The sequence below is a fragment of the Felis catus genome, chromosome D4 (genome assembly GCF_018350175.1).
Source record: "Felis catus isolate Fca126 chromosome D4, F.catus_Fca126_mat1.0, whole genome shotgun sequence".
NCBI lineage: Eukaryota > Metazoa > Chordata > Mammalia > Carnivora > Felidae > Felis > Felis catus.
In genome coordinates this window covers 93,890,073-93,917,121 of record NC_058380.1, presented here as the reverse complement: position 1 = coordinate 93,917,121, position 27,049 = coordinate 93,890,073, and the positions used below count along the sequence as shown (strand labels likewise).

General features: G+C 67.5%; 1 protein-coding gene across 6 annotated transcripts in view; it reads left to right on the top strand.

The window, feature by feature from the left end:
- The window catches only part of RXRA (retinoid X receptor alpha), a 96,047-nt gene that overhangs the window by 48,503 nt on the left and 20,495 nt on the right, over nucleotides 1-27,049 (top strand). For 5 of the 6 annotated variants that reach the window (XM_023242953.2, XM_006939617.5, XM_019816734.3 and 2 more), the window contains 3 exons: nucleotides 18,936-19,201; nucleotides 24,502-24,652; nucleotides 24,975-25,154. In XM_023242953.2, the coding sequence (XP_023098721.1) occupies nucleotides 18,936-19,201; nucleotides 24,502-24,652; nucleotides 24,975-25,154 (597 nt within the window). Of the gene's footprint in view, nucleotides 1-18,935; nucleotides 19,202-24,207; nucleotides 24,233-24,501; nucleotides 24,653-24,974; nucleotides 25,155-27,049 lie in introns of those variants that run through there. The other variant, XM_045043846.1, reaches the window with a different exon arrangement.

Genomic DNA, 27,049 nt, shown 5'->3' with positions numbered 1-27,049 from the left:
TTTGTTTGCTTGCAGCCAGACTCTGGGGCACGTTCCCTGTCCCCTGGTGCTGTCCGCTGGGAGGGCGGTAGATGCCAGCCAGACCGTGGCAGTGCCCCGGGTCAGGTGGAGGTGGCGGTCCCCCCGACCTCCCCATCCAGCGCCAGCTCAGGGCCGAGGTTCACCAGCCAGGGAGGGGGGGCCCCTGACCCCCAGGTGGTGCACTGCCCTGCGGCTCCCCTCAGAGTCAGGGTTTGCTGAGGGAGGCTTGTTCTCTGCGCGCTGAGGGCTCCGGATCCCAGAGGTGCCCCGGCCTGACCGTGCGTCCGTCTGTCTCCAGCCGCCGCTGGAGGTCCTGCACGCAGGCGGCCGTCCTGGCCCCTGGCCACGTGCTGCCTGTGTGAGTCCCTCAAGCTGAGCGGAGGGTGGGAGCAGGGCTGCCCTTGGCTGTGACTTTGTTTTGTTTCCTCGAGTCAGATTGTCCTACTCCATCCTGTGCCCGGAAGAGAGGCCCGCTTCTGTCCTTGGGCGGGGCTGTGAGCCCCTCTCCTTCCCTCCCCGGGGGGTGCGGGTGGGGCAGGGCCTGCTGCCAGGGCTCACCACCCGGTCAGTGGCTCTCCTGCCGGCGCGGCTCCTGGGGCCTGGGGCCAGGCTCCTGGCCCCCTCCTGTCTCACCGGCCCAGGGGGGCCGTAGGTGTGCAGTAGCCCTGGATGCCTGGCTGATCCCTGTCCTGTTTGTCCTTGGCCGTATTCTTTCCCGTACCTTCTCCTTTTTTTCTCCTTCAGTCCCTGGCCCCGTTCACCCGCACTAAGTGGGGCCCCTTAGATCTTCCTCCAAGGTCTCTGCCCACTTCCCGTGGGCTCCCCGAGGGTGAAGTCGGGGCCATCTCAGGACACCTTTGTGACCCATGCACGGGAGACCCGGGTGGCCGGCACTCTGTGCTCCTGGAGGCATCCCGGGACGGGGACTCCCCTGTTCTCTGGCCATCTGTAGGGATGGCCTCGGGGGGCCTGTGGTCAGGAGGGGCCGCAGTGGCCCCCCACCTTTGGGGTGGTGAGTCAGGGTAATGGGCATTGCTGTCGGTGGCCCTTGTGTGTCAGAGGCCAGCTCTGGCCCTTTGAGCCAAGATGTGGCTGCCCGCTTGGGGGTGTTCCCACGCGCCCCTGACTGCTGGCCGGGCTTTGTTCTCCTGCCTCTTGCCCCTTCTAAGCATCCCTTGTTCCCAGGAGGTGACGGGACACCCCTGATGGACAGCTGAGACCTTGGCCTGGCCTGAGCAGAAACTCCATGTGGGGGTGGGGCCTGTAGATCTGCCTGGCCCCCCAGGATGAAGCCCGGCCTCCTGTGGGAGGAGGCAGTGGCCCCTGTGCCTGGACTTGGAGGGTCTGGGACCCTCCCTGCTCGGTTGGCATGCTGGCCTCTGGGTCGGGTGAGTCAAGGAGGCAGTGGCCCCATCTGAGTTCTAGGCCCTTTCGTGGAGGCCCTTGGGCCTTCGGGCTTTCGGGATCGGGCCTCCAGCCCTGTAGGGGCTGCGTTTCCTGAGCCACTTGCCCAAACACGACCTTCCCGCGTCCCTCCTGGGAGCCCCTCCGTGACACGGTGCTTGGCCGGCCCCACAGCCTTGGGGACACCCAGTTCCCAGGCCCTCCTGCCATCTGCCAGCATCGAGTCTGGACAGGTGTGTGTGCAGAGGGCGGCCGCCTGCGTTGGGGGCCAGGCGGCGTTCCAGCCCCGTGAGTCACGCTGATCCTAGGAGCGGGGGTGGCAGGGGCCAGGCTGTGGGGTAACGTGCTGAGACGTGCCACTGACCTGGCACGGGGGAGTAGGGGGAGCGGGTGTGTGGGGGCCTGCTCGTGGCCTCCCTCTCAGAGACCCCGCCTCCCACCAGGCTGTGCGGTGGGAGGTGGGGGGCTCTCTTGTGGGCGGGGGAGGCCGGGCGGTTGGTTGTGAGAAGTTGGTGCCTCCCGGGTCGGTGCCGCCCAAGGAGCAGAGGCTGCTTCGTGCCCACCTTGCGATTGGGCAGCAAACCCATGGGGCAGGGAGGAGGGAAGGCAAGAAGGCAGAAAACATGGAGTCTGGCCCCTGGGTCGGGTGGGTCCGCGTCCTTGGTTGTGCAGGGGGCAGGCGTGGCAGTGCGGTGGGCCTGAAGGGTGGGCCTCCTGGGCCTGTGCCCCACGGCTGCCAGCCCTGTGCTGCCCCAGTCCTGTTCCTGGGCCGGGCAGGGATAGAACTGGCCAGGCAGCCTCACCTTCTGCCAATCCCTTGCACCTGGTTCTGGGGGCCAGAGGCCAGAAGAGGCCCTCTGCAGGGCTCAGGGCCACCAGTCCTGGGATCGGGGGCCTTGGAGCGGCAGGTCCCAAGGTAGACGGTAGCCACAGCTTCTGCTGAAGGCCCTCTTTGCTGCAGAGACAGCAGAGCCCCTGAAGGGTGGGCCGGAAGGCTCGTGCTCCCCCACTGTGGGGAGAGGTACGGACTGGTAAGGGCCTGAGCCTGGCAGAACCTCTTGCCAGCTCTGTGACCTGGGCACAGCTTTTCAGGAAAGAGCCCCAGACCTTCGGAGGGCCATCCGGATACCTCTGTGAAGGGCAGACATAGGCTGGGCTGGTTGAGGGAGGTCCTGGAGGGGAGGGGGGCAGCTGGAGCAGATCTGAGGCTCAGAGGTTTTCAAGAGGTAGATGGCTGGGAGTGGTGACCAGAGGGCCGAGCTTGGGCTAGGGGCAGGGGTGGGAGATGACCAGCCTGGGCTGTTGGGCTCAGACCTAAGCCGGCGACCACAGGGTAGGACTTGGTGCTCTGAGAGGGTTTTGGGGCTGAGGCTCTGTCCCAGCCATTTACTCTGTCTGGCAGGGGCAGGGAGGCTTCCTGGAGGAGGTGTTCCTGGCAGGAAGACCCACAGTGAATGATTGTGCCTGCTCTGAGGGCCAGGGCTGGGGCTAGGAGGGGCCGATGGGCATACTGACTGGAGAGGGCTGGGGGGCTAGGCCCCTGTGGCCCCTCTGAGAGAGGGAGGTGGGCTGGCCCTGGTGCGGGTGATGGACGGGAGACCCCTGGGTGAATTTGAGGTTTCCAAGCTGATGGTCAGTGGTCTTCAACAGCCCTGGTCAGGGCTTTGAGGGGTGGCTCCCTGCCTTGAGGGGGTCCTCCGTGGGGGCTGTTTGGGCACAGCTGTCCCGGACCCTCCCCAGGCATGTCCTCACCCCCCCCCCCCCCCGGCCCCGGGGGAATGGGGGAGGCTAGCTGGCCTCTGCGGCAGCCCCCGCCCCTGGCAGCACGGGAGCGAGTGGCTGCGGTGGGGTTGGCACCTCCTGCCCAGCCCTCGCCCTTCTCGCCGCTCCCTCACGGCCGCCGCGTGTGGAGAGGAAGGAAGCTGAGGTCCGGTTTGCTGTTCACGGGGCACCCGGGCCGGGACGGAGGGGGGGCCAGGGCGGGCGGCGGGGGTTGCAGGGGCCCGGGGCCTGGTGCTGGGGCCTGGTGCTGGGGCGGATCTGGGCCCACTGGGGGAGGGGTCTGAGTGGGCAGAAGGCCTCTGGGCCGCCATCTTGGACGTGGCCGCACTGGCCGGGCGGACCGCAGGCAGGGGACTGGCTAAGAAGGGGCCCTGCGCCCGGGAGGAACAGTAGGTCTGCGGCCTTGAGGGGTGCTGGGGGGATGGGAGGAGCCTTTCAGGTCCCGCCAACCCCCTCTGGTTATAGACAGGGAAGCTGAGGCCGGCAGGGGGTGTCCCCATGGTTCCGGGGTGGGGTGGGGTGGGGTGGGGTGGGGGAGCTCTGATCTGGGGTATCTCCTGGTTTCTGTGCTGCGAATGCTTCCGCGGCCGACCTCAAGCTATGGACGATGTCTCACGTCGCGAAACGCCTACCGGGAGGAGATGCGCACCCACTGGGCGGCACCCCCACCCCCACCCCTGCCGCTTTCCTGTCCGCCCCCAGACTCCCGGTTCTGCTTAGCACCTACCACAGTCCTGGCACTTGCTGACTGTTTGAGTGCCTTTGGATGGGCCCACTCAAGGCGGGGTCTGGTCGGGGAGAGCCCCGGGGGCTGTGCTGGTAGGACTCTGGGGCCATGTGACCCACATGGATGTTGCTCGTGTGTGTATGTTGGGAGGGGGTGGGTGGCGGCTGGCCTCCCCGGGTGTCCGCACACAGGCGGGCCACGGTGGGGACTGGTGACCAGGGCGCTGGTCTCACAGGGACTGCCCTGCCCTGGGAGCGTGGGCCCGCTGGTCAGGCCACAGGCAGCTGAGGACGATCTGGGGGACGCAGTGGACCACCGGCCACAGCTGGGCTGCCATGTTGCCTCTCCTGGGCTGGGCTTGTGGTGCTGGTTCCAGGCAGGACCTCGCCGCACCTGTCCATCGGGTGATCTGATGCAGGTGTGGTCCCGGGCCCTGAACCAGGCGGACAGGCGCTGGGAGGTGTGACCGGGAGTGAATGAGGGATCGAGGCCAACCTGGAGGACGGACAGCAGCAGCCTGGGACTCGTGTGTGGCCAGAGTCTTGCTAAAGTCAGGCTGCTGCAGAGGTGGCTTGTGTCACTGTCATGAAAACAACACGTGCGTCGCAAACCAAACGCAAACCGAATAAAAGTGCAGGAAGTGACGTGCCATTTCCCGCCGTGGATGTGGGAGTCCCAGGCCCCTCCAGTCTGCAGTGCGACTTCTGGGGCCTTCCCCCTGGATCCTGGAACCCCAGATTGGGCAGATATTCATGGGGGGCTGGAGCGTGACGTGGGTCCCTGGTGACGTGACAGGATTGGCTTGGAGGATGTGACAGGCCGTGGGGACGCAAGCGCCGGGGGGAGCCTGCCTTGGGGGTAGGCCAGGCGTCAGGAGTCCGGTGGGTGCCCCGTGGGCAGGGGCCTGCCCCAGTCCCACGGCCAGCTGGCTTTCCGGCGGAGGGTGGTGCAAGCTGGTGGACAGGTGTGGGGTGCGCTGGCGTGGTCTGGGGGCCGCCCGGGCCCCTGCCATCCGGGCAGGGCAGCCCCGCGTGGATAGACCTGGTGGGGCCTCAGGCTCCTCGCCTGGCGGGCGGCCTGTGGGGCCGAAGTCTGCGTGCTGTGGTCCCCCTGCCCCCACCCCCAACGCCGGCCCCGAGCCGTGGGCTGATGGGCCCCGGGACGCATTCTGTGGCCTGAAAGAGCGGCCGGGGGCCGTGAAGCCTTCCCGAAGACCCTCTCCCCTCAGAGGCTGAGTCCCTGTGGCCCCCGGAGGCGGGGTCCACCCAGACCGGCTCAGGCCCCGCTTCCCTGGCTGTGGGGCTCCCCATTGCTCCCCCACGCCCCCTGCCCTGGCTGGGACTCAGTCCTGCAAGAGGGAGACTCGCAGGGCTCAGTGCCCAGTGTCTCCTGCTGGGGTGCAGGAGGACGGCATCGCAGGTCGGCCAGGACAGGCACGGTCCGTCAGGACGAAGGAGCCCCCCCGGGCGGCTGGCACCACGTGGGCAAGCGCGCCCCATCCTCACGGCGTGCAGCCGGGGAAGGGGGCTTGGCCGGGTCAGCCGGCAGGGGAGCCGGTGGGGCTCTGGTCCGCCTGCGTCGGGGCCTTGCCCCGTCCCCCGGCCCCGGGCCCTGCCGGGCGGTTTGCCCATCTGCCTCACCATCTGCAGGCTCAGATTGAGGAAACGGGGCTGGGGTCCGCGTCCTCTTCCAAGAAGTGCCGGTTTCGGCCGATGGGAGCTGCCTGTGGTCACAGGTGTCTGGGTGAGGGTGGCGGGCCGGGCGGGCCCTGGGAAAGGGGAACTCGCCCGCTGGGCCAGCGTGAGCGCCACTGGCTCCTGAGGCTCGCAGCTGCCTTGCGGAGACGCCGGTCCTCCCGGGCCTCCTTCCCCACCCAAGCTCCCGCCGCCGCTCGTGTGCCGCCACACTGCATCGCCGGAGGCCGTGGGACCCCGAGCCAGCGGGCCGGGGGCTGATGGGGCCGCCCCCGTGGTGGGACCTGTCTCCCACGCTCGCCATGAGGCTGCACCTCCTGGCCTCTCTTTCGGGAGGGGGCCTGGCCTGGCGGGCAGGGGACCGCAGGTGGCCTGCAGGTGAGGGCCGGGCCGGGCGGGCGGGCCTGGGGGCAACCCGGCCTGGGAGGGTGCCAGTGTCTTGCCTGTGGGGTGTGGGGCTCAGCTCGTGGAACGTCTGCCCGGGGGCCCAGGTGAGGGCATCTTGCTCCCTCCCGATTCTGACCAGCATCCCTGGCTGCCTCTCTCAGCTCCTCGTCCTTTAGACGCGCGAACAGAGGAGACTTGTCTGAGGTCCCGTGGGCACGGCCGTGACTGGGGTCCTCTGCTCTGTAGACCCAATGGCCTCGGGCTCGGACTCCTGGTTTCTGGCCTGCCCCCAATATGTGCGCGCTGGACTCCAGGGAGGGCGCCTCGGGGTCTGGCTCACTCCCCTTTTGCACATGAGACGGGGACCGTGGCACTGGTCTAACTGGGGGCGGGGGTGGGGTGGGGCGTGTGGATTCCCGGTGGCCTGAGTGCGGGGTACGTGGGGAGGAGGCCTGTGGGGGTGGCTGGTAGCCCTTCTCTGCTGAGGAGTGAGAGGCTGGAGCCCCAGCCGCTCCCAGTCGAGCCCCTCGTGGTGACGGGGGTTGCACCTCTGGCCTTCCCGGCTCGCGCCGTGTGTCTCTTCCGCTCGCTGTGAGGACACCTGCGTCTTGATCCCTCACCTGTGCCAGGATCTGTATAGGCTGCTGACTTACCTTCCTAGACGTCCCTGGGAGGATGCCGTCTTCTGTGCCCAGGCTCAGGGGAAACTGAGGCTCGGGCGTGCGGTGACTTGTCCAGGGCCACACAGGGGCTCGTGAGGGGCTCAAACAGACCTGGGCGGCTGGGGGTGGAGCTCGGACCACCTTGCTTCTGCAGCCCTTTTCTTAAGTTTATTTACTTAGAGAGAGAGTGGGGGGGGGGGGGCAGAGAGAGGGAGGGTGAGAGAGAATCCCAAGCGGGCTCCACGCTGTCAGCACAGAGCCCGACCGGGGGCTCGAACTCACGAACTGTGACCTGAGCCCGAGTCGAGAGTCGGACGCTCAGCTGACTGAGCCGCCCAAGCGCCCTTCTCCTCCAGCCCTCTTGTTACGGTCCTTTGGCACTTTGTGGGCGTTTAGCCCATGATGTCTCAGGCTCCTGCTTGCGTCTCTGTGTCCAGAGCCGTGGCCCGGCCCGTGGCGTGCCGTGTGGACAGTGCTGGGCGCCGGGCAAGACGGTCTCTGGGAACCACTGGGCTTTGGGCCTGGCACCCAAGTTAGAACATGGCCGCTGGGCAACGTGGGACAGGCGAGCCTGTCCCACTTGGCTGGGTGGCTCTCAGCTGGAGAGCGGTAGGCGGGTGTGAGATGTGCGAGCAGGGCGTTGTGGGTGCAGTCCACGTGTGCGTGGCAAGGGGTCATCGTGGGCATCTGGTGACCGGGCCGGGCTTTCCAAGTGTCCCGCGGGGCCTGCTGACCGTCTCCCCCGCGGACGGCTCGGGGACATCGCTCGGGCCACGTGCAGGTGAGCACGGGGTCTGCCTGGAGCGGGCGCCTGGCTGCTGGGCATCGTCCCCCACCTCCCACCTCTCGCCACCACGTTGAGCGCTTTCCAATCGTTTATTCTCTGGGAAGCGGCGTGTTCGCCTCGTGTGTGGTGTTGCGTCCGCAGGCTCTGAGTAAGGACTTCCTCCGCGACTCGAGTGCATGGGTTTTGGGCTCTGGAGTCCGTCAGTGGGGGCTGTGGCGGGTGCTTGAGGCTTTTTTTGCTGGTCTCTGGGGTGTTTCTGCACCTGGATCTGGGGTCTTCCGACGTCTGGGTGGGAGATCTCTGACGGAGCCAGCTTGTTCTTTGACGTCCTCGCAGTCCAGGTGACACAGCCGGGCGCCCGCGGGTCCAGGTGGTAGGGATTCCCCAGGCATCCGGCGAGCTGTGTGTTTGCTGGAAGGATCCAGACCCTTTTCCCACTTGGCAGGGGCTGCTGCTGCATGGACTGTGTGTGGGTTTCGGGAAGTGGGGTGGGTTCCACGTCTGAGAAGGCGTGTTTCTGGGCCCTCGCCGCTTCTCTCTCATGCTGACAGGGTGTCCGCTGTCCCTGGCTGGGGTGACAGTTGGGTGCAGTTATCTGCCGGCTGGCTTCCCCCCAGCCCTCTGCGCCTGGCCTCATTGAGCTCCAGCGCCCCGGGGCGGGGCTCGGGTCACCTGGGCCCCTCAGCCCTGCCGCGGGGAGCACACTTGGTCACCTGACTCGTCTTGTGGCGGCTGGCCGGCCCCCAGCCCTGTTACCCTCCCCCCACCCTGAGGCATTCAAAAATGCGTGTTGTTGGTAGTTCATAGAAGCTGTTTTCAGATATTCCCAAGGACAGTACCAAACGGTGGAAACATACTTTCCCCAGGTTCCCTCCCCCACATTGACTCTGGCCTTGGCCACCCCCTGGGGGTTGCTCGTGACACCCAGGGAAGTGGACATTGGTGAGCCCGAGGGGGCCAGGAAGGGGCACGGGGGCAGCGAGTGTGCGGGTGGAGGCCCCGGCCCCGCGGGGCGAGCAGGCAGGAGCACTGGGCAGCCACGGGGCTTCCCCGGGGCTCCAGGATGGGCCGGGGGCTTTGGGATTTGGGGGCTGTATAATGGGGAGCCATGGTAGGTTCTAGGAGTGACGGTGGACCGTGACCATCCTGCCAGGTGACCAGCGGCGGGGGTGGCCATGGGGACACCGTGCCGAGGTGGCCGCGGCCGGGTCTCTGTACCAGGGGGACTGGTGGGCGTTTGCCGGGGGCAGTGCTGTGCAGATGGAGGTCGTGATCATCCAGAGCCCAGGAGGAAGCCCTCCTGGGCCGTCTGTCAGTCTCTTTATCCCCGCTTCTGCCTGGGGACCCTGTGGGCTGGACACTCCCGGGGGTGCTCCCTGTAGCCCTGTCCTGGGTGCTTGGGAACAGATGCCGCCTGTCCCTCTCCATGGCCTCACCCACCCCCCCCCCCCTTCCCCAGGTACGGCAGGAGTCGGTGTCCTGGGGGCGTGGTTGGATTGTGAGGACAGGGCAGAGGTTCTGGGGTCAGCCGGGCCTGGCCCTGTGCTCGCACGGCCACCTCGGGGCCTCTGTCTCCCCGCTCCCTGCTCTTGCTGGGGGCCCAGAGGAGAAAGTAGTGGGCGGAGCCTGGCACACAGCGGGTCCCCGGCAGATCTCAGCTTGGGAGCCCAGCCCAGCCCGGCCCAGCCCGTCGGCCTCGCAGGCCCCGAGGGGCTCACAGGTCAGCCTGTGCTGGTCCCAGAGCGGCTCCTGCACGGAAGCTTCTTGCCCAGAGCAGAGAAGAGCTGGCAGGGTTTTCAGCAGGGGTGGGGTGGGGGTGGCGTGCCAGGGTGACCTTTGAAGAGGCTGCCCTGGCCTTGTAGGGCCCGGTGGGTGGGGAGCGGGGGTTGGGCTGCTGTGCTGTCCAGGTGAGCACCCACAGAGGCCCTCGCCTGCGGAGGGAGGTGCCCCTGCTCTAGCTGAGAGGGGGAAGTCCCTGCTCCAGCGGGCAGACGACAGGTTCTCGGTCTGTGTCACTGGTGAGGCCCTGTCTCCGGTCTGCAGGGCCCCGCCAGGCGGGCCCCCGCACGCGACTGACACCGGCCGGGAGCCGCTGGCTGAGTCGGCGCGGCGTGGGTGAGCCTCTGCCGAGGGGAGCGTGGCCAGGGCTCACAGCACGTGGCAGTGGGGGTCATGGGAAGCCCTCCGGGAACTCCTTGGGAGCTGAGCAGACGCCCTCTTCCCCGGGGACCCCTGGCCTGGCCGCGCCCCACCCACCGTGCGGCCCCGGGCTCTGAGCATTCATGCCCATGGCCATGAAACGGTGGTGCTCCTGGGCAGAGGGAGGACGTGGGAGTGTCTCCAGGTGCGACCAGCCCACCCCAGGCCCAGAGGAGTTTCACCCGGAGCATCTCCTCTCCCTGGCCCTTCCGGAAAGCTCTGACCTGGCCGGCCACCTGCCTGGAGGCCCCCACACTCCACCACAGGCGGGTGGGGTGTGGGCAGGCTCAGCCCTGGTGTCTGCAGATGTGTTCCAGGGCCCGACGGGGATGCACGTGAGAGTGAGAACAAACAGCTGTCGGGGGCAGGACGCACAGGCATGTTCCCCGACGGAGCAGGGCCTCTGCGCCAGCCAGGGCAACGTGGCTCAAAACGAAACAAGAATCATTTCTTTTCCTGTTGAGAAGAAACTGGTTCAACCAGCCCGCAGACTCGGGGCCCTCTCTCCCCCGCAAGCTCTCCTGCGCCAGGCGGGGTTTCACCAGGAATCCCCCCTTCCCGCCCACCTTCCTCCACAGTCTGGGCAGCGCCCCACAGGTGCTGGGGACAGTGGAGGGGACAGCCTGGAGGGGAGGCCGTGGCGCTCAGGAGCCCTCGCCTGGCCTCGGAGAGGTGAGCGCGCTTCCCGCTCCCTGCGCTCCGTCCCCACGGTGGGCGTCGTGGCTGGGCGCCAGGTTCTGTGTCTGCGGCTCGGTGCCCGGCCGCCCCGCTGGCCGTGGGGGGTCTTCGTGAGGGCGAAGGGTCCTGGCCGGCGGCTCTGGCTCTGGCTCGGGAGGAGCCTCTCCCACCGAGCCCTCCCCCTGCCCGCTGGACGAGAGCTCTCGTGATCAGACGGGGTGTGTGGGGCCGGTGTGCTGTCGAGTCCTGCTTAGACTCGTCCTCTGTGATACGGGGGTGTCTTCGGGGAGACTTCACAGCCCTCTGCGGGGCCGCGGGGCAGGCTCGCGTGCGTGGGGAATCTCTGATTTGCAGCGGCCGGGGTGCCGACGGCAGGCTCATCCGGGCAGGCTGCCGGTTCCTCCGCATTCCTCTTGTCCCCCCCGTTTCTGTCCCTGCGCCTCCTCCCCCGGCATTCTAGCAGGTCTGGGGGCGTCCACGGCTGCTGCTTCTTGGCCCGTCTGGCAGGCCGTCCGGCAGGCAGCGTGTGTTAGACTGCCAAGCGGGGCCGTGGCCTGGATGTCTGGCCGCAGCGTGGGGAGGTCTGCCTGCTGCGCCCGGGGACGCGGGCCCGGCCAGCCTGCTGGGGGTCTCTGGCCACAGGGCTGGAAACCAGCTCTGTGGACTGTCCGGGGCTCCTTGGCATCTTTCTGGGAGCATTGTACTGATGATTGGGGCCCTCTCCTGGCTCCCCCTGCAGTGCTGGCCGGGGTTGCTGGGCTGGTGGGTAGCCCCATCGCCCCATCGGCGAGGGGGCGAGCCTTGTTGCCCCCTCAACTGTCTCTGGGGTGGAGGGATGTGGGCACCTCTTGGTGAGATCAGATGCCTTGGAGCCCCTCAAGATTTGGGGGCCCTAGATGGTGACTGTGTGGCTTGCACTCGGGGGCTGGGCATCTTTGAGGTTTCTGCCTGTTGGATGGATGGATGGATGGATGGATGGATGGATGGATGGATGGATAGAGGAACGGCACAGGGGACAGGAGGCTGCCCGAGCCCTCGGGATGGGACTTCCGTCCCACAGCCACTGACCTGACGCCGCCAGTCCTGACCACTGCCCCTCCGAGTCCCTAGGCCTCTGCAGACCACCTGTCTGCTGGTGCTCAGTGCCCCCCTGCCCATCGCCCGTGGTCACGTGGCTTCTGGAAACACTGGCCCTGCCCTGGGTCCTGGGAGGCTCTGGAGTCACGGGGAAGAGGGAAGGGAAGGTGGGGAGTTGGCGTTTCCTGAGCCGCGTTTGGGGCTGTCTGTGCGACAGGTCCTGGTACCTGCTGCCTTGAAGCTGTGAGCGGCCCGTGGGGCCTTCTCCCTGCCGCACCCGGGCACACAGGGGTGGCCGGGCGAGGATGGGGCTGGGCCAGACAGGCAGGGCTCCGGCGGGAGCGCGGCCCCGCCGTGCTCCTGGCGTCGTGTGTCCCTAAGCTGCGAGGACTTCGGGCTGTGTGCCGCTCCAGGACTCACCGCCCTCTCTGCTCCGTGGTGGTCTGAGCGGTGCCTCCCTAGGTGGGGTGTGCAGCTCGTCCTCAGGTACCCCAGATAGTGCTCGCCGGGGGCCTCCGTCAGAGCACTGCCGGCCTCGGGGGGGGGGGTGGTGACACCCCCTGCTGCCAGAATGAGGGGAAGGGGTGCAGGTGCATTTGGTTGACTCTGTGGCTGGGCCTGGTGTGGCCCCGGCGGGCAGCCTCCGGCAAAGACCCCGGTGGGAGTGCCCCGGGGCACTGGTGCTGTCCTCAGCTCTTGCTCCAGCACCTCCCGGGCCCAGGCACTGGCTGGCTGCTCGCGGGGAGCCCCTCCGGGCCACCCCCTGCCTCCCGGCCGTGCTGCTCCCTTCCTCCACAGTGGCGGGACTCCAGCCACACCTGCTGCCCCCGGGCCCAGCTGCGATACCCCTTCTGTACGAGGTGGCCGGGCGAGGGCGCTCTTCTTCCCCTGCCCCTCACCAGCCCTGGCCTGCTCAGTATGGCCAGCAGAATCCCGAAACCCCATCCCTCTCGCTGCTTGCGGCAAAACCCACTCAGCATCAGTCTCTCTGGGCTTTAGGCTTCCATGCGTGCCGAGGGGCAGGACAGGGGTTGCTTAGGTGGTGAGGTTGATGGTGATGATGGTGATGGTGGTGACGTTGATGGTGATGATGGTGATGGTGGTGAGGTTGATGGTGATGGTGTAGACGTATCCGTCATCGAGCGCTCAGTGGATATCAGCACAGACGTTGTGTTACCCTGGGCTTTGTTACAGAGAGTGGTTTCCCCTGTTAGACCCTTTGGGCCTTTCTGGGGTCTTTCTCCATGAGGGGCATTGCAAGGAGTGTTCCATCTACCCTGGGAGTTTGAAGTTGCTCAGGGCTGAGGGCTTTAGGTTGGTGTCTCCTCATTGGGACCCAGAAGTCCCAGCGCCTGTGTTACTGTTTCTTGTTCTCACACCCTGGGATGCCAGGGAGTTCCTCGGGAGAGCGGCCTGACCGGGGCCCTACAGATCGGGGTTGCGGTCCTACTCTTGGCCCTTGTATCTGTTTCCCCTGGGGGTCTAGACGTGTGAGCAGCCATGCTTTGTGTCATACACCCTCCCATGAGGGGCCTTGATTCGCAGCCCCTCGCTTTTCCGTGCGTTCCACACTCCTACTCTCAGCCCCGGATCACATTCAAGGAAGGAGAGCCCAGCTGCGTGGCTGCTTCTGGGGCGGGGAAAGGAGCCGAGCCCCTGGTTTGCGTGATGCGGGTGGGGGTCAGGGGCCTTAAAGACAGGTTTGGCGTCTCTGAGTTCTTGAGGCCTTGTGCTCAGCTGGGCCCCAGGGCCCTGACCTGGCCCAGCCCACCCGGCGTCACTCTGGGGGGAGGACACCTGAGGCTCTCAGGGGAGCCCCTGACTCTTTCCGAGTCTCGGGCAGAGCCTCTGCCTATTAGGTCCGTGGTGGCTGCTCATTCTGGGGCCCACACAAGGCCTTGGGGCCCGCAGGGTCATGATGTCCGTCCCTTGGCCTTCGGTGTCCACCCTGCCTGCCCCCTCTCCACCCCTCCCCTCCCGGGCCCCCAGGCATCCCTGTCTGTTGCAGACGGCGGGGTGGGGTCATGCCAGGAAATAGGACTTTGGAGAGGCCAGCTGGTGGTCTCCGTGGGACCCATGGGGGTGAAGTCCCTGTTGGGTGCCCAGGGACCAAAACCCTTAGAGCCGTTTCCTGTGGGCACGTGGGGGCAGGGTGAAGGAATGCACGTCTTGGCTTGCTGTCCCCGTCCTCTCCCTCCCTCTCTTCTCTGGGGTCTGGGTGGATCTGGGCCACCCCGGACCCTGTGTAGAGCTGGGCAGGTCCACGTTCTGGCCCCCTTGGGTCCGTGTGCTTGCTGAGCCCGGCAGAGCGAGGCCCCCGAAGCTTCCTGCCTGGCACATTCGCCACCCTGCTCGAGGCCCCTGGGCTTGGGGCAGGACAGAGACCCTCGTGCTCGAGGCCCCCAGGCTTGGGGCAGGACAGAGTCAGGCTGGGGTTTCTCCTCACCTCTGTAAAGGCCCAGCTCACCTGTGTCCTCCTTAGCAGGGGCTGAGACTTGGGGCTGGGACCACTGGTTTGGGAGAGGGCAGAGTGACCCCAGAGGAGCTGAAATTTCAGCCTGAGCCACCTGAGCCGTAAGCTGACACTGGGCCAGGAGGTCGTGGGTGGGCCATGCTCCCCGGGGGCCGGAGGTGACAGGCCCCTGGGTCCCAGCCCACCCTCTGCAGGGTGGGAAGCAGGCACGGACGGGGCACAGGGGCCACCACAGTAGCTGCTGCCTTGGGTGCACTCTGTTGGCAGAAGGGGAAACAGGCCAGGGGCCCTGAGTCCCGGCAGCGGTCGGCTCTCCCTGCGGCTGGGGCCTCCGCATGTCAGGGGTCATCTGCCCAGCCGGCCCCAGCTCCTGAAGGCCCCTCGCCCCATGGGGCCAGCGGGAGCTTCCCCTCTCCCCCTCCTTGTGTTCCAGCCACTCGCAGCTTCCCCCAAACCCAGACGCGCCGCGGTCCTCACCGCGTCCCCACCAGGCCGCCACTTCTCCCTCCCCTGGCGGCCTCGGGGAAGCAGTCCTTCCGGAAGGTGGGGGCTGTAGGTGGGTGTCTTGGGACGCTCCTGAGGGCCTGCCAGCTCCTCGATGTGGGGTTTCGGTTCCGGGGGGGGGGGTCCCCGGGCAGGGGCGCAGTGTTGCAGGGGTGGGGGGAGCTTGTGCTCAGAACTGTTCTTGTTCTTACAACGTTCTTCCCCTACGTTTGTGCCCCTCTTCCTCCTGGGCACCTTCGCTCCCGCCCCCACACCGGCCTTTTTGCCCCTCCCCGAAGTGGGACCCCTCCCCGGGCTCCCTCACTTGGACCTCCTGTCCCTCCCTCCCCACTCTGCTTCCTGCGAGGCCCGCCCGGTGTCCTCCTCCTTCCCACTGGACACGCGGCCCCAGCCCGTGGCCTGCTTGGACCCTGACCCGATCGGTCCTGCCAAGAAGGGCCTTGGAGGAGCCCCAGCTCCCCTTTCTAAGAGTCAGGGGTTCCCTGGCTGTCTGGGGGAGGTGGAGCCCCCGGGGCGCACCCCCACCCCACCGCGGTGAGGCTGGCATTTCCTGCCTCCTCCCCGCCTCTCTCCTGCCATGCAGCCACCGGAAAGGAGGCGGTGGGGCTTCCCCGGCTTCCTGCCGTGGGGTCCCAAGGGCGGGGGGGGGGGGTCCTGGCGAGACCCCATGCGGCTGTGGAATCTTGGAGAGCGGAGATGTCTCTTCCCTCTCTCCAAGGGACCTTGGGCCACCTGTTCCTGAGTGGTGGCAGTGGTTTCCGCTTGTAAGCAGCCGCGACCAAGAGCCCACACCGCCCGAAGAAGCGGCCCCTGCCGTTGTCGGTCCCCAGGAGACCATTCTCGGCTTCAAACTTTATCAAGCGTAGCTCTTAACCCCCAGGCTCTGGGGCTCAGGGAGGTTCTGGGCGCCTGCTCTGGGACCTCTGCCTGTGGCTCTGAGGCTGCCCTCCAGGTATTTGTGTGTGAGATGCAGTTTTGTGGCCTCAAGTATGTTTTGTGCTAAAGGAGAGATCGGTCCACCACCTCTTCCGTGCAGCCTTCCTGGACTGAATCTGGCAGCCCGTCCAGGTCTCTTTGCCTGTGTGGGAGCTGCTGGGCCTCCCGTCCGTTTGGACAGAGGCCTGTCTCGTGGAGGTCCCTATGAGCTCCCGAGTCCCACTGATGCCTCATCGTCCCAAAGAGGGCATGGCGGCGGGGAGCGGTGGAAGGGGTGTGAGGTGCGGGGGTGCTGAGGGTGTGAGGCTCGGCGTTTGGGCGCCGCCCCTCCCCACACGCCCCTCTGCGCCCCCCTGGACAGGGAGGGCCGGGTGTCAGCTGGCTCCCCCGTGTCTGAGCTTGATGTCCTGCAGCCCCGCCCCCCACCCCACCCCCAGCCCCACTGAGCGAGGATCAGATAAGTGTGTGGCGATCAGCCAGTGACAAGGCCCCAGCAAGTCCAAAGTATGACTTTTAAAGAATAAGGCCTTATCGCCGCCTCCGCTTATCAGCGGGTAGGGGCGGATGGCAGCGGTGGGGCCTGCACCCACGTGGAAGGGGGTGGGCAGGGCCTCTGCGAGCCGAGGATGTTTGGGCATTTTTTTGCCTTTTCTTTCTAATGTTCCCCTTCCTGGCCAGAGTGTCTCTCTCCAGAAGACTCCAGAAAACACACCCAGCCCATTGTCACCCAGGCTCCGGGAAAGTGTCTTCTGTGGATGTTCTGTGTAAACAGGAAGCACCCAGAGTGGGGGCCTGGGAGCAGCAGGGGTCCTGAGGAGGCGGGCTGGGATGGGGGGGCGCGTCCTGGGGCCCAGCAGCCCCAGGGGCTCACAGCAGGGTGGAGCGATTGCTGGACACTGAGCATGCAGCCTCGGGCCGGGTGGGCAGGGTGCCTGCTGCAGAGGCTCGAGAGGGGTGCTCCTTCCCCCATGGGCTCCCCTCCTCCTGGTTCGCAGGCTCGGGCTGGGTGCAGGCAATGCCTGGGGGGGCTGGGGAGCTTTGGGGTGCAGGCTGGCAGCTGGCAGTCAAACAGGCCTCCTCCCTCCCGGCCTCCCTCCCTGCCGCCCTCCCCCCTTCCGGCCAAGCTTTCTCCTGCCTCTCCCTCCCTTTCCTGGGGGGGAGCAGCAAACAAACAAACAACCAGCAGCTCGGGGGGCACCGGCCCCTGCAGCTGTGAGCCTTGGTGGCAGCAGAGGCCCCTCCCAGTGGCTGTGGCTACGGCTGCACCCGGCCCCTGATGGAGAACAGCCGCAGAGAAACCCTGCGGGCCCTGCTCTGATCAGGGCCCAAGGGCCCCCAGGAGTACCTGGCGGGGGGGGGGGGGGGTGGAATCTAGGCGTGGCTTCTCTTGCTCGGCCCTGGAATCATGGTCTCCTTCCACTTGTGGGAAGGAAGGTGGGCGGCTCCCCCAGGGACGCCGTCCTGAGGCGGGGAGCCCCAGACGCCCCTGGCTGCGTTGCCTCTCTCTCTGTGCTGCCCTGGGAGGCGTCCGCCAAGCCTTTCCTGCCACCCAGAAGTCGGACAGGTGCTTCTCCAGACCGTGTGGAGGAGGGGACAGCCCTGGTCCAGGCCGTGGCCACCTCCCGTGGAGCAGGCGTGCGGAGGGGGAAGCCGAGCCTCGGGCAGGGGTGAAGCCGACTGCAGGCCGGAGAGGCGGGCCACAGTGGGCACCCGCTCGCCTGGTGCAGGGGCAGCTGCGGGTTTCTGGGCTCCTGTCTTTGGGCGGGTCCGCTGCCTCGGCTGTCACAAGTGGGTAGGCAGGGACGTGGGAGCTCCGTGAGATCCAAGATCTGCAGCCGGGCCTGCGTCTGCTGTGCTCGACCGCCTGGCCTCTCCCTGCCTGTCCTCTCTCGTCAGCCCTGCCCCCCCACCGCAGGCTTCCCGCAGGGTGCGGACCTGGGGCCCTTAAGGACTAGTAGGGCCGATCTGCAGTACCCATCCTTGCCAGCAGGTGCTGCTACCATCCGGCTCTGGAATTCTTCAGTTTGGGTTTTCGAGTTCAGCAAAGCGGTTGATCCCCACTTTTGTGAACGGCAGGGATTTCAGACGGATCGGACGAAGCTGCCCACTAGTGGAGTTGGACGGCGAGCAGCGGCAGGCGGGCTCGTCCACCCCCGACTCCACTGTGGGACTCTGGTTCCACGGAGCGGGAAGTACCCAGCGGGCAGGAGGCTGCGCGATGGGGGCAGGTATAGGCTCGCAGAGGAGGGCATCTGGCCCAGTGGCAGAGCCTGCTGCGTTCCTGCCGGAGCCGCCCACTGCCCTTCGGGCTGATCCCCCCCCTCCCCCCAGCGTCTCCAGGGACAAGTTCATAAATCCCTGCATGAGGGTCTCGGCTGGAGTCACGAGTGCCAGGCTCCGACTCTGCCGGTTGGCAGCTTTGTCCTGAAGTGTGACGGTGCGTTGCCCCCCCCCCCCCGAGACCGTTTGCACAGGGAACATTCAGGACACGTCCACTGCAAGGTTGGCGGAGGCGGGTTTTGCACGGGGCCGTCGAGGGGTGCAGCCCCCTGACCTGGGGTGCATGTGGACAGAGGCCACGCCGTCGTGTCTGTGGTCCCGCTCGACCTGGCGGAAGCACCTGTGGTCACCGTGGGCTGGAGCGAGAAGGGCCGAGGGAACATTTTGCCGACGGGAAGGCTGAGGCCCAGAGGGGCCCCTGCTTGCCTGGGGTGGCGGGGGGGGGGAGGTGGAGTCCACTGGCCTCTGCCGCCCTCAGGCTCCGCCGGTTCCTGATGGAATGCTGGAGTGTTCGCCCTGTGGGCAGCACATTCGCCACCTGAGAGCCTCCCTCCGGGGAGGTTTCTTCCTGCTGAGCCCCCAGGCTGGGGTGCGGAGGCCTAATTAGCGCTTGCAGGGCTTTGAAATCCTTGAGATGAAAGTCTGTGTGTGGGCGGTCCCGGCCCCTCCCCACAGCCTCTGTGGGCTGCTCGCTCTGGGCGCCGGCCCTCTCGGGAGCGCGCGGATTTGGGGCACACAGGAAGTGCGCATCTATCTGGGGTTCGTGGGTCAGAGGGCCACGGCTGCTGGGGCGCCTCCTGGTGCCAGAGCCGCCGTGCCCTGGGCACTGTGAGAACACAGGCCTGGATGTGCCGTCTGTAAAATGGGGTGATAATAGCGCCTGCCGCAGGCCTCCCACCTCCTCCCTTGCGTTAATCTGCACCGAGGACACGGACTGGTTTCTGCCACGGCGCGGGCACCCTGAGGCGTTGGTCTCGTCCTTTGTGCCGTTGTTCCCACACCTTTATCTCAGCCCCTTGAGCATATGGGCAAAGGGACTGGCAGCTCGTGGTGACCAGGCATCCCAGGCGGACAGGCAGCCTTCTCGTCTCCCTGCCTGTCCGGCGTCTGCCCCCCCCCCCCCCCCCGGCCCAGCCTGAGCCCCAGCACCGGGGCCACCTCGGAGGGGGAGCTTCCGGCGCCCTGGCCCAGCCGGACCTCGTGTTGGGGGGAATTTGCGGCCCGAGCCGGTACGATCGCCACGGGGGCGCTGGGGCCCGGCCTCGCCGCGGTCTCTGCGCCCTGCGGGTTCCTGACCGCCCGCCTCTGGGTTCTTGTCTTGCAGATTTCTCCACCCAGGTGAACTCCTCTTCCCTCAACTCCCCCACGGGGCGTGGCTCCATGGCCGCCCCCTCGCTGCACCCCTCTCTGGGGCCCGGCATCGGCTCCTCGCTCGGCTCCCCCGGCCAGCTGCACTCGCCCATCAGCACCCTGAGCCCCCCCATCAACGGCATGGGCCCACCGTTCTCGGTCATCAGCTCCCCCATGGGCCCCCACTCCATGTCAGTGCCCACCACGCCCACCCTGGGCTTCGGCACCAGCAGCCCCCAGGTAAGTGCAGAGGCGGGCCCCGTCCTGCGGACCCTCGGGGGGTCCTCTCCCCCTTTATGTCTCGGAAGCCGAGCCTCAGAGCGAGCGGTGGCTTCGGCCTGAGTTTGAGCCCGGGTCTGGCTGACTCCCCGGCCCTGGACTCTCCGAGGTCATCAGCCGGCCTCCCCGCTGCTGGTCGTTGACTCCAGTGTGGCCCCCGCCACCCCGCGGGGGGCTCCCTTGCTCCCCTGACTCGGAGCTCTGTAAGGCGGGGCGCCGCCTTCCTCAGCATTCACACCCATTCACCCCCCTGAGCCCCTGTCCCTTCTCGGCCCTTCCCTCCTGGTCGCCGCGCATGCCCACACCAGGTGGTTCCGGCGCTCCGGGCCCAGAGCCCCGGGTGGCGTCTCCAGGCGCTGTGTCGATGTGCCCTCCTCAGGCCGGGCCCCAGGCCCCACGGTGGCCTCAGCTCATCTGTCAGGGCTCGGTGGGATTTTCCACGGGTGTGGGTTTGGAACAGTCTGGCTTTCAGGGTTGTTTCTGAATCAGGAAGGAAGTGGTGCCTGGCGGGGCCTGGCTCGGTCTGGTTCTTGCCGTGGGGACCGTGGGGGCCCAGTCCACCCTCCCCTGGGCACCTGTCGTCCAAACCCCTGCAGAGCTGTCCGGAGCTCTTCTGGAGATCCCTGGGTGGTGACGGGTCCCCGGGGCCCAGCGGGGTGTCCTCTCTCCCAGCTCCGTGCGGTTCCTGCTGGGTTTCTTGCTGGGCGGCCAGAGGGCCTGCCTGAATCCCAGCGGGACCTCCCTCTCTCTGGGGCTCGAGCCGTCCTTCCTGAAATAGGTCCGAGTCCAAGGCTGGGTTCGGCCATTCTTGCCCCGAGATGACAGCCCCGTGGTGGAGAGCCTCGGGGCACATCTCCACAGAGCCTCAGGACAGCCTCCTGGGGAGAGACTTGGGTGCAGGCTTCCCTGCCCAGAGCCACGCATGCCCTCATGACAGCCACATCCTGTGGGCTCCCAAGCCCCTGCCTGCGGGGCAGTCCCCTTTGCTGCTGGCCCCGGGGTACCACCGAGCTGGAGCCAGCCCGCTGCCCCTCTCGCTGGGCCTCCAGAGCTGGCCTTGGGGGGAGAATCTTGCTGGCTTTTCCAGAGTGACCTTGTCAACCTTTTGTGTCTGGGGGACGGGAGCAAAAGAGCTGGGGTCTCAGGCGTCAGTGCAGAGCTCCCGTGCTCCTCTCGGGTCACCTGGTCCCCGGAGCAGGCAGGAGGCCCGAGGTGCTGGCCTGAGGGAGGCTCGGCTGCTTTGCTGGGCCTGGCCAGGTTATTTTTAGCACAGCCGCCCCACCCCCATTCTTGCTGGCTACACAGCCAGCCAGGGGGCAGATGAAGACTGAGCTTGCACCTGCCCCCCTGGGGACCGCGACAGAGGCAGTCACCTGCTGGCGCTCAGCCCCATGAGGCTCCTTGCTGGTCGTAGGCCTACCACCTGCCCTGGACACCCTGAGGGCTCGTGTACAGCAGGAGCCTGGGCGTGGCAGTGGTGTCCCCCAGACCTTGGGGTCACCTGCCACATGGCACTGTTTGCCCGTCTGGGAGCGGGGGCGGGGTAGTACTGGGGACTGAGGGGTTTGGGGGACCACATCTGTCCTGTTGTCTCTTATTCTCGGCACCCAGCCAGGTTCCTGGCACTTGGCGGTGCTGGTTGAACCCAGGTTGCGTGTGAGTGAGGGGCCCCAGGCCCCTTGAGGCTGATGAGGGGATCGGGGCAAGAGTCAGGCCTGGGAGAGGGTGTGGGGAGCAAGCCCGCTGTGCCCCAGATGGTCACTGCTGTCCTGCGGCCACCCGTCCCACGTGTCCCTCTGTCCATCAGTCAGTCGCGCCACAGTGAGTTTTGCCACGGTCTGAGCCGCGCACTCGGCCTCCCCCGTGGCTGCCCGTCCTGGCGAGGCCTCAGTTTCCCGGTAGCGCCTTCCCGGAGTGAGTGGAGCTTCTGGGCTTCGGCAGCTCATCCTGGAAACCTGGGGTTCCCCATATTCACGAAGAGTGTGGGTGGAGTTCAAAGGGGGGCATGCCCCACCCTCTGCCCCAAAACCACAACCGCGAAGTCATGGTTGGCGGAACCAGCGAGGTTCTCCGATTTCTCTGCCGGAGAAGGGCTGGCGCCCTGCCGAGGGCTGCCTGCTTGAGTCCACGCAGCCCAGAAGGCTCGCCAGCGCCCCCGGTCTGCCTCCCTTCGCCCTCCCTGCCCAGAAATGGGTGCCTGGGGGTCCAGATCCCAGGCGCCGGCCCCCGGGCTGCCCTGTGCCTCTTTCCTGGTCTGGGGGCTGAGCACAGGGCCCGGGAGCACCCCCACCGCGCCCCAGAGCCCTCTGGCCCCACCGGGCCTGCCGTGGGCACCGCAGCATGTAGCCCTCGCCAGCCCAGCAGACCTTCCCTGGTGGGGGATCTGCTCAGGCCAGTGGGCCGGCTGGCACTGCCTGCTCTTTGTCGGCGGTCCCGTGGCCGTGAGGCCTCCGGGGACAGGGCGTCCCCACGGTTTGCCCCTGCCTTGCGGGTCCTGTGAGGCAGGCGAGGCCAAGGGCCCGGTCCCGCAGCGGCAGGCCTGAGCTTCCACCCCCAGTTCTGGCCGCGGATGGGGGGGAAGCCTGCTGTTGGCTCAGGAGGAAGAGCGTGGCGGATGAAGAAGAGAGGAGCCTCCAGAGGCGGCAGAGACCCTGGCGGGGCCCTGATGAGGCTGCTGTTGTTTCAGCGAGTCCTGTAGGCTCCAGTGGGAACTGAAAAAAATGCCAAGGATATGAAAGGGGAAATGGGACTGGGCCCCGCCCTGGCCACACCACATGGCCTCCAGGCCCTAGCCAGGGGCTGTTGGCACCGTGGATGGGGTGCAGGGGGGAGGGGGCACAGCTCCTCAAAGAATGGGGGAGCCAGCCCAAGGCGCATCAGCTTGGAGCTGGGAAGGGTGAAGTGTGACCCCTGACCCCGCACAGCCTGGCCCTGGTGGCCTTATGGGCACCGTTTACTAGTTGAGGCAAAGGATCGATGTGGGTGGCCCCAGGCCTGTGGTGAGTGGGGGCTGCAGCCAGCCTCGTCTCCCCACGTGTGCAGGGTCTCCTAGGGCTCCCAGAGGCCTCTGGGCTGACTGCTGTGCCCCTGGGAAGCCTGAGGCCGGGAGGGCAGGGATGCCCCCGGCACATGGCCGACAGCCACGGCACCGACGGTCCTTCCCGCCTGGAGCTCCTTCCCACGTGGGGCCCGCCCAGCCTTCCTCACTGCAGTGGCCCTGCCTCAGTTTACCTAGGGCAGTCACCAGTTCTTAGGGCCTGCATGTACACGGGGGACAGGGCAGGTGGCCTGCCACCCACCCAGCACGGTGTGGGCAAGCGTGAAAGAGGAAATGCCCAGGTTCCTCTCCCTGGTGCCCTCGAGTGGATCCAGCCACGTGGGGTCCTGGCTGGGCTCCCGCAGCGTGGGGAAGGCTGCAGCGGGGGCAGGCCTCCTGCTCCCATGTCCTCAGTGACTCCCCCCCGTCGGCCCCCTCTGCACCCATGTCGTGCCCTTCCCGAACGGCTCAGCGGCCCCTCCGCCTGGGACCCAGCCCGCGACGTCTCCCGGAGGCCGAGTGTGTGCAGCAAGCTGCCCCTGTGTCGGCTCAGTTTTCCTGACGGCGGCCCTCAGCTTGGCCCTCGACGAACCTCAGAATGATTGAGTGATTTCCCCAAAGTCACACAGTGGATGGAAGAGGGCATAATCCGGGGGCCCTGCCATAAGCCGTGCTGTCCCCACCACCCGCCTCCGACCCGTCCCCACCGAGCCATCGAGCTCTGCAGGGCTGCGCGGGGCTGTGTGGCCTGTGTCGCTGGGCACTTAGGGAACGGCGTGTGACGGGTGGGGTCCCCGAGTGGCTCTGGGCCTGTTCCCCCTGCAGCATGCGGGCATCGCCTTGGTGCCCACCGCCTGCTACCCAGAGGCCTGCCTGCCGGGCCCCTGACCTCCTGAGCCTCCACATCCGTATCTGGGAAGGGACGGAGGGTTTTCCACATGGCAGAGGCGAACGTGTGTGGCGCACCTGGGCACAGGAGCCCTCCGCAAACGGCCCCTTCTCTGTCCCCTTTCCTGTGGGAAACGCTCCCAGGCCTGGGGACGGTGCGCAGAGAGTGCCCTGGTGCCACTGGACAGGCCGCTCTGGTCCGTGGCGCCCTCTCACGTGATGGCCCCCAGGGGTTTCTCAGGAGCCCCCCGGAATCCCGGGTGGGGGGGGTGGGGGGGGTGGTCAGTGCACTCAGAGTCACAGGGCCCCGGGCGGGGGAGGGGCCCAGAGCCACGGGGGCTGGAAGGACCCTCCCAGCCTCCCAGGCCGGCGTGGAAACAGGCATTGGGGGCCTTCTGCTTTGTGTGCTCGGAGCACCAAGTTCTCGCTGCCCCGTGAGAAAGCGGTGGAGGTCCGGGGCCGTGGGGAAGGAAGGAGGTGAGGTTCCCGCTGGCAGGAGGGGCCCGGGGCTACCCGGGGGCAGCCAGGCGCCTGCTGTCCTTCCCCAGAGACGCGCACACCGCCCGGTTTCCGCCTTTGTCAGGGGTTTGCAGAAGTGGGGGGCCGGGGGCCGCCGGGCCGGGGTCCTGGCGCCAGTGGAGACAGGCCAGCCCGTGGGCGCAGCGGGAAGCACCCCTGGGCCCTAGCGCTGCCGGGAGAGCTGGGGTGGATGCAGCGGAACCAAAACTGCTGTGTCATTGCAGCGGCAGCTGTTGCCAGGGTGACGGTGAGGTTCCCACGCTTCCTCCTGGGCAGCATGGGGCTGTCAGCTGCCGGGTGGGGCGGGGCGGGGGCGGGGCGCTGTCTGTCCTGCTCTCCTTGGGTCACGTGATCCGAGCTTCTCTCCCCCCCCCAACCCCCCCCACCCCGTGGTGTGCTGCCGAGGTGGACCCCAGCTCCCTTTCCTTGCTGTGACCAGGCCTCGGCGCCCAGCTGCGGGTTGGGGGTCCCCAAAACAAAGTGCCTTCCTCGCAGGGGAGGGGCGCGAGCTCACGCTGCCCTGTCCAGGGCTCACTCAGTGATGGGAGGTGGGTGAGAGTCAGGGGGTGTAAGCAGGGCCCTGGGGGGTCCTCCTCTGAGGCCATGGGGGGGGGGTCCCTGAGGGCAGGGCAGGGCTCAGCGGGGCTGGGCCCTGCCGCTCCTGTGCTGTGTGGCCTGTGGCTGGCATCGCCCCTCTCTGAGCCTCGGTTTCCTCTCTGCAAGGTGGGGGGGGGGTTCATTGGCGCCTTCCTACAGTAGGGCTGGTGGGGGGATGCTGGCACGTGCCCCCCTGGACGCCCTGGTTTTCCCTCCTCAGCTCAGCTCGCCCATGAACCCCGTCAGCAGCAGCGAGGACATCAAGCCCCCACTGGGCCTCAATGGTGTCCTCAAAGTCCCGGCCCACCCCTCAGGGAACATGGCGTCCTTCACCAAGCACATCTGTGCCATCTGCGGGGACCGCTCCTCAGGTAGGCCGTCGTGGTTGCAGCGGGACTGCAGGACTGCCCCCACCGCCCCCCTGGGCAGGGCGCAGCGGTGCGGGGAGGTGGGCGGCCGGCCGGGCCCAGGAGGGGGCTGCTCGGAGCTTCTCAGGCCTTTCGCAGCACAGCGATCGCGAGCGGGGGAGGCCGCAGGGGGGACGGCGGTGGGCGGGGCCTGGAGGCCTCCGTCGCGGGGGGGGGGGCCACGGCGAAGGGGGCCGGCCCGGCCTCGCGCCCCTGCACCCCGACCGCGGGGGTGGAGGAGGCCGTACGCGCCCGGGCGCCGCGCTCACGGCCCCGCTCCCCGCAGGCAAGCACTACGGGGTGTACAGCTGCGAGGGCTGCAAGGGCTTCTTCAAGCGGACGGTGCGCAAGGACCTGACCTACACCTGCCGGGACAACAAGGACTGTCTGATCGACAAGCGGCAACGCAACCGCTGCCAGTACTGCCGCTACCAGAAGTGCCTGGCCATGGGCATGAAGCGCGAAGGTAGGCCCGCCCGGCGTCGTCCCCGCGGCTCCTCGCACGGCCCCGCCAGCCGACGGGGCGCTCGCTCCCTCCAGGGGCCAGCCCCGTGGCTCTCCCTGGGCCCTGGGCCCGCCTGCTCTTTGCCGGGCGCCTGCTGTTCGCCAGGCTCTGGGCTTAGTGGGCTGCCCTGCCCTCAGGGACCCCCCCCATGGCCTCAGAGGAGGACCCCCCCCCCATCCTGCCCGGTGGCGTCTCTCAGCCCCGCGGGGGAACGCGATCAAAGCCTCTTCAGGTGCCAGTGGCCCAGGGCGTGGGCTCTGGGACCCGGGCGAGGGCCGAGGCCGCAGGTGGGAGATGGGGAGAGGGAGGGTCCTGAGGTCGTGTTGCGGCCGACTGGTAAGGGGACAGTCGGGGACGCCGTGGCGGGGACAGCGCTGATGAGGGGGCGGAGTGGAGCAGGGAGCCCCAGCCGCCACGGGGGTGCCGCTGAGCCCTGCTGCATGCGGGGGGGGCCGCCCTGCGCCCCATGCCCCGCCTCCCCCTCCCTCGGACCTCCTTCATGGGGCGTCTCCGCCTTGGATTCGGAGCCCGTTTTATTGACAACCGTTTGTTAGGGGCAGGGGGTCGGGGCAGGTAGGGAAGGCCACCTGAGGTCATTGAAATCGTCCAGTTGTTCAGCCAGACCTGGGTCTGAGCCCTTGACCCCAACTCGCGGTGCGACCTCTGCTCGGCCCCCCAGCCGGCCATGGGCTTCGGTTTCCCCGTCTGCAGGCTTGATGACTCCTGCATCCTGGGTCGCTGTTACGTCCGCCTCTGCGCTCACTCTCGCAGCCGGCGCCTCACGGGGCTGGAGAAGTGCTGCTTGGGGTCGGGGTGTGCGTCTCGGACCTCCTCGTGGGGCCTCCAGTGGGGCCTCACCACCTAGGACCGTCCCCTGGGGTGCCTGCGGCTCTCGTATCATTTCCTGTTTTACCCCACTCGTCCTTGTTAGGAAACTTGAGACCCCAGCCGGGCCAGGTGGTCCCGTGGGACTTCTTCCTCGAGGCCACGAGGGCAAGCGGGACGACGGGATGTCCTGCATCTGGCACTGCTTCCGGCCGGGGCGGGGGTGGGGGGGAGCCTCAGGAGCTCCAGCGCTGAGCTGCAGGGGCTGGCCGGGGCCTCGAGGAGTGTCTGCCCACCCACCCTTCCTCGGACAGGCAGAGGAGCTGAAGCCCAGAGGGTCCAGGGCTTGTCCGAGGCCACATGCCAGGCGGGACCCAGGCCCCTGGTGCTGTCCTCGTTCCTTTACGCCATCCAGGGGGCCAGAGGAGGTGTGCACCCGGCCCTGGTTCCTCTGGGTGCCCTTTGTAATCAGGGAGGGTTGGCTGGGGGTGGCCCGTACAGCTGTGTTCCCGGGATGGGGACTTGGGCGGGGCAGGCGCACGGTGGGTGGTGGATGAGTGTGTTCCCCGGGCGTAGGGCACTGGCCAGATGGCCAGGTGCCAGCGGGCTGGGGGGAGGCTTGGGCTCCCTTGAGGACACCCCAGCACAGAGCGAGCTCGGGTCAGGGCCCGAGACCACTCACTGGCCGAGCTCAGCACTCCTGGTGCCAGGCGCCACGCTGGGCACTGGGCACGCGGCAGCGAGCCGTGGGCATGCGTCCACTGCAAGGGATTGTCACGTTACCAGGCGGGGCCCCCAGGTGTGCTCAGCGCTGGCAGGGGACACAGAGGAGGCGGTGACCCAGCTGCAGGCAGACGTCAGGCTGATGCCTTCAGAGCGCAAGGGTGTCGGGTAGACCTGGTGCCTAGCCGGAAGGGATGGCGTGTGCAGAGGCCGAGGGCATCAGCAGATACGGCATGCTGCAAGGCCTGGATGCCATTCCCGGCCCCAGAGAGTCACCCTCCGTGGGTCCCCGGGACTGCCTGCTAAAT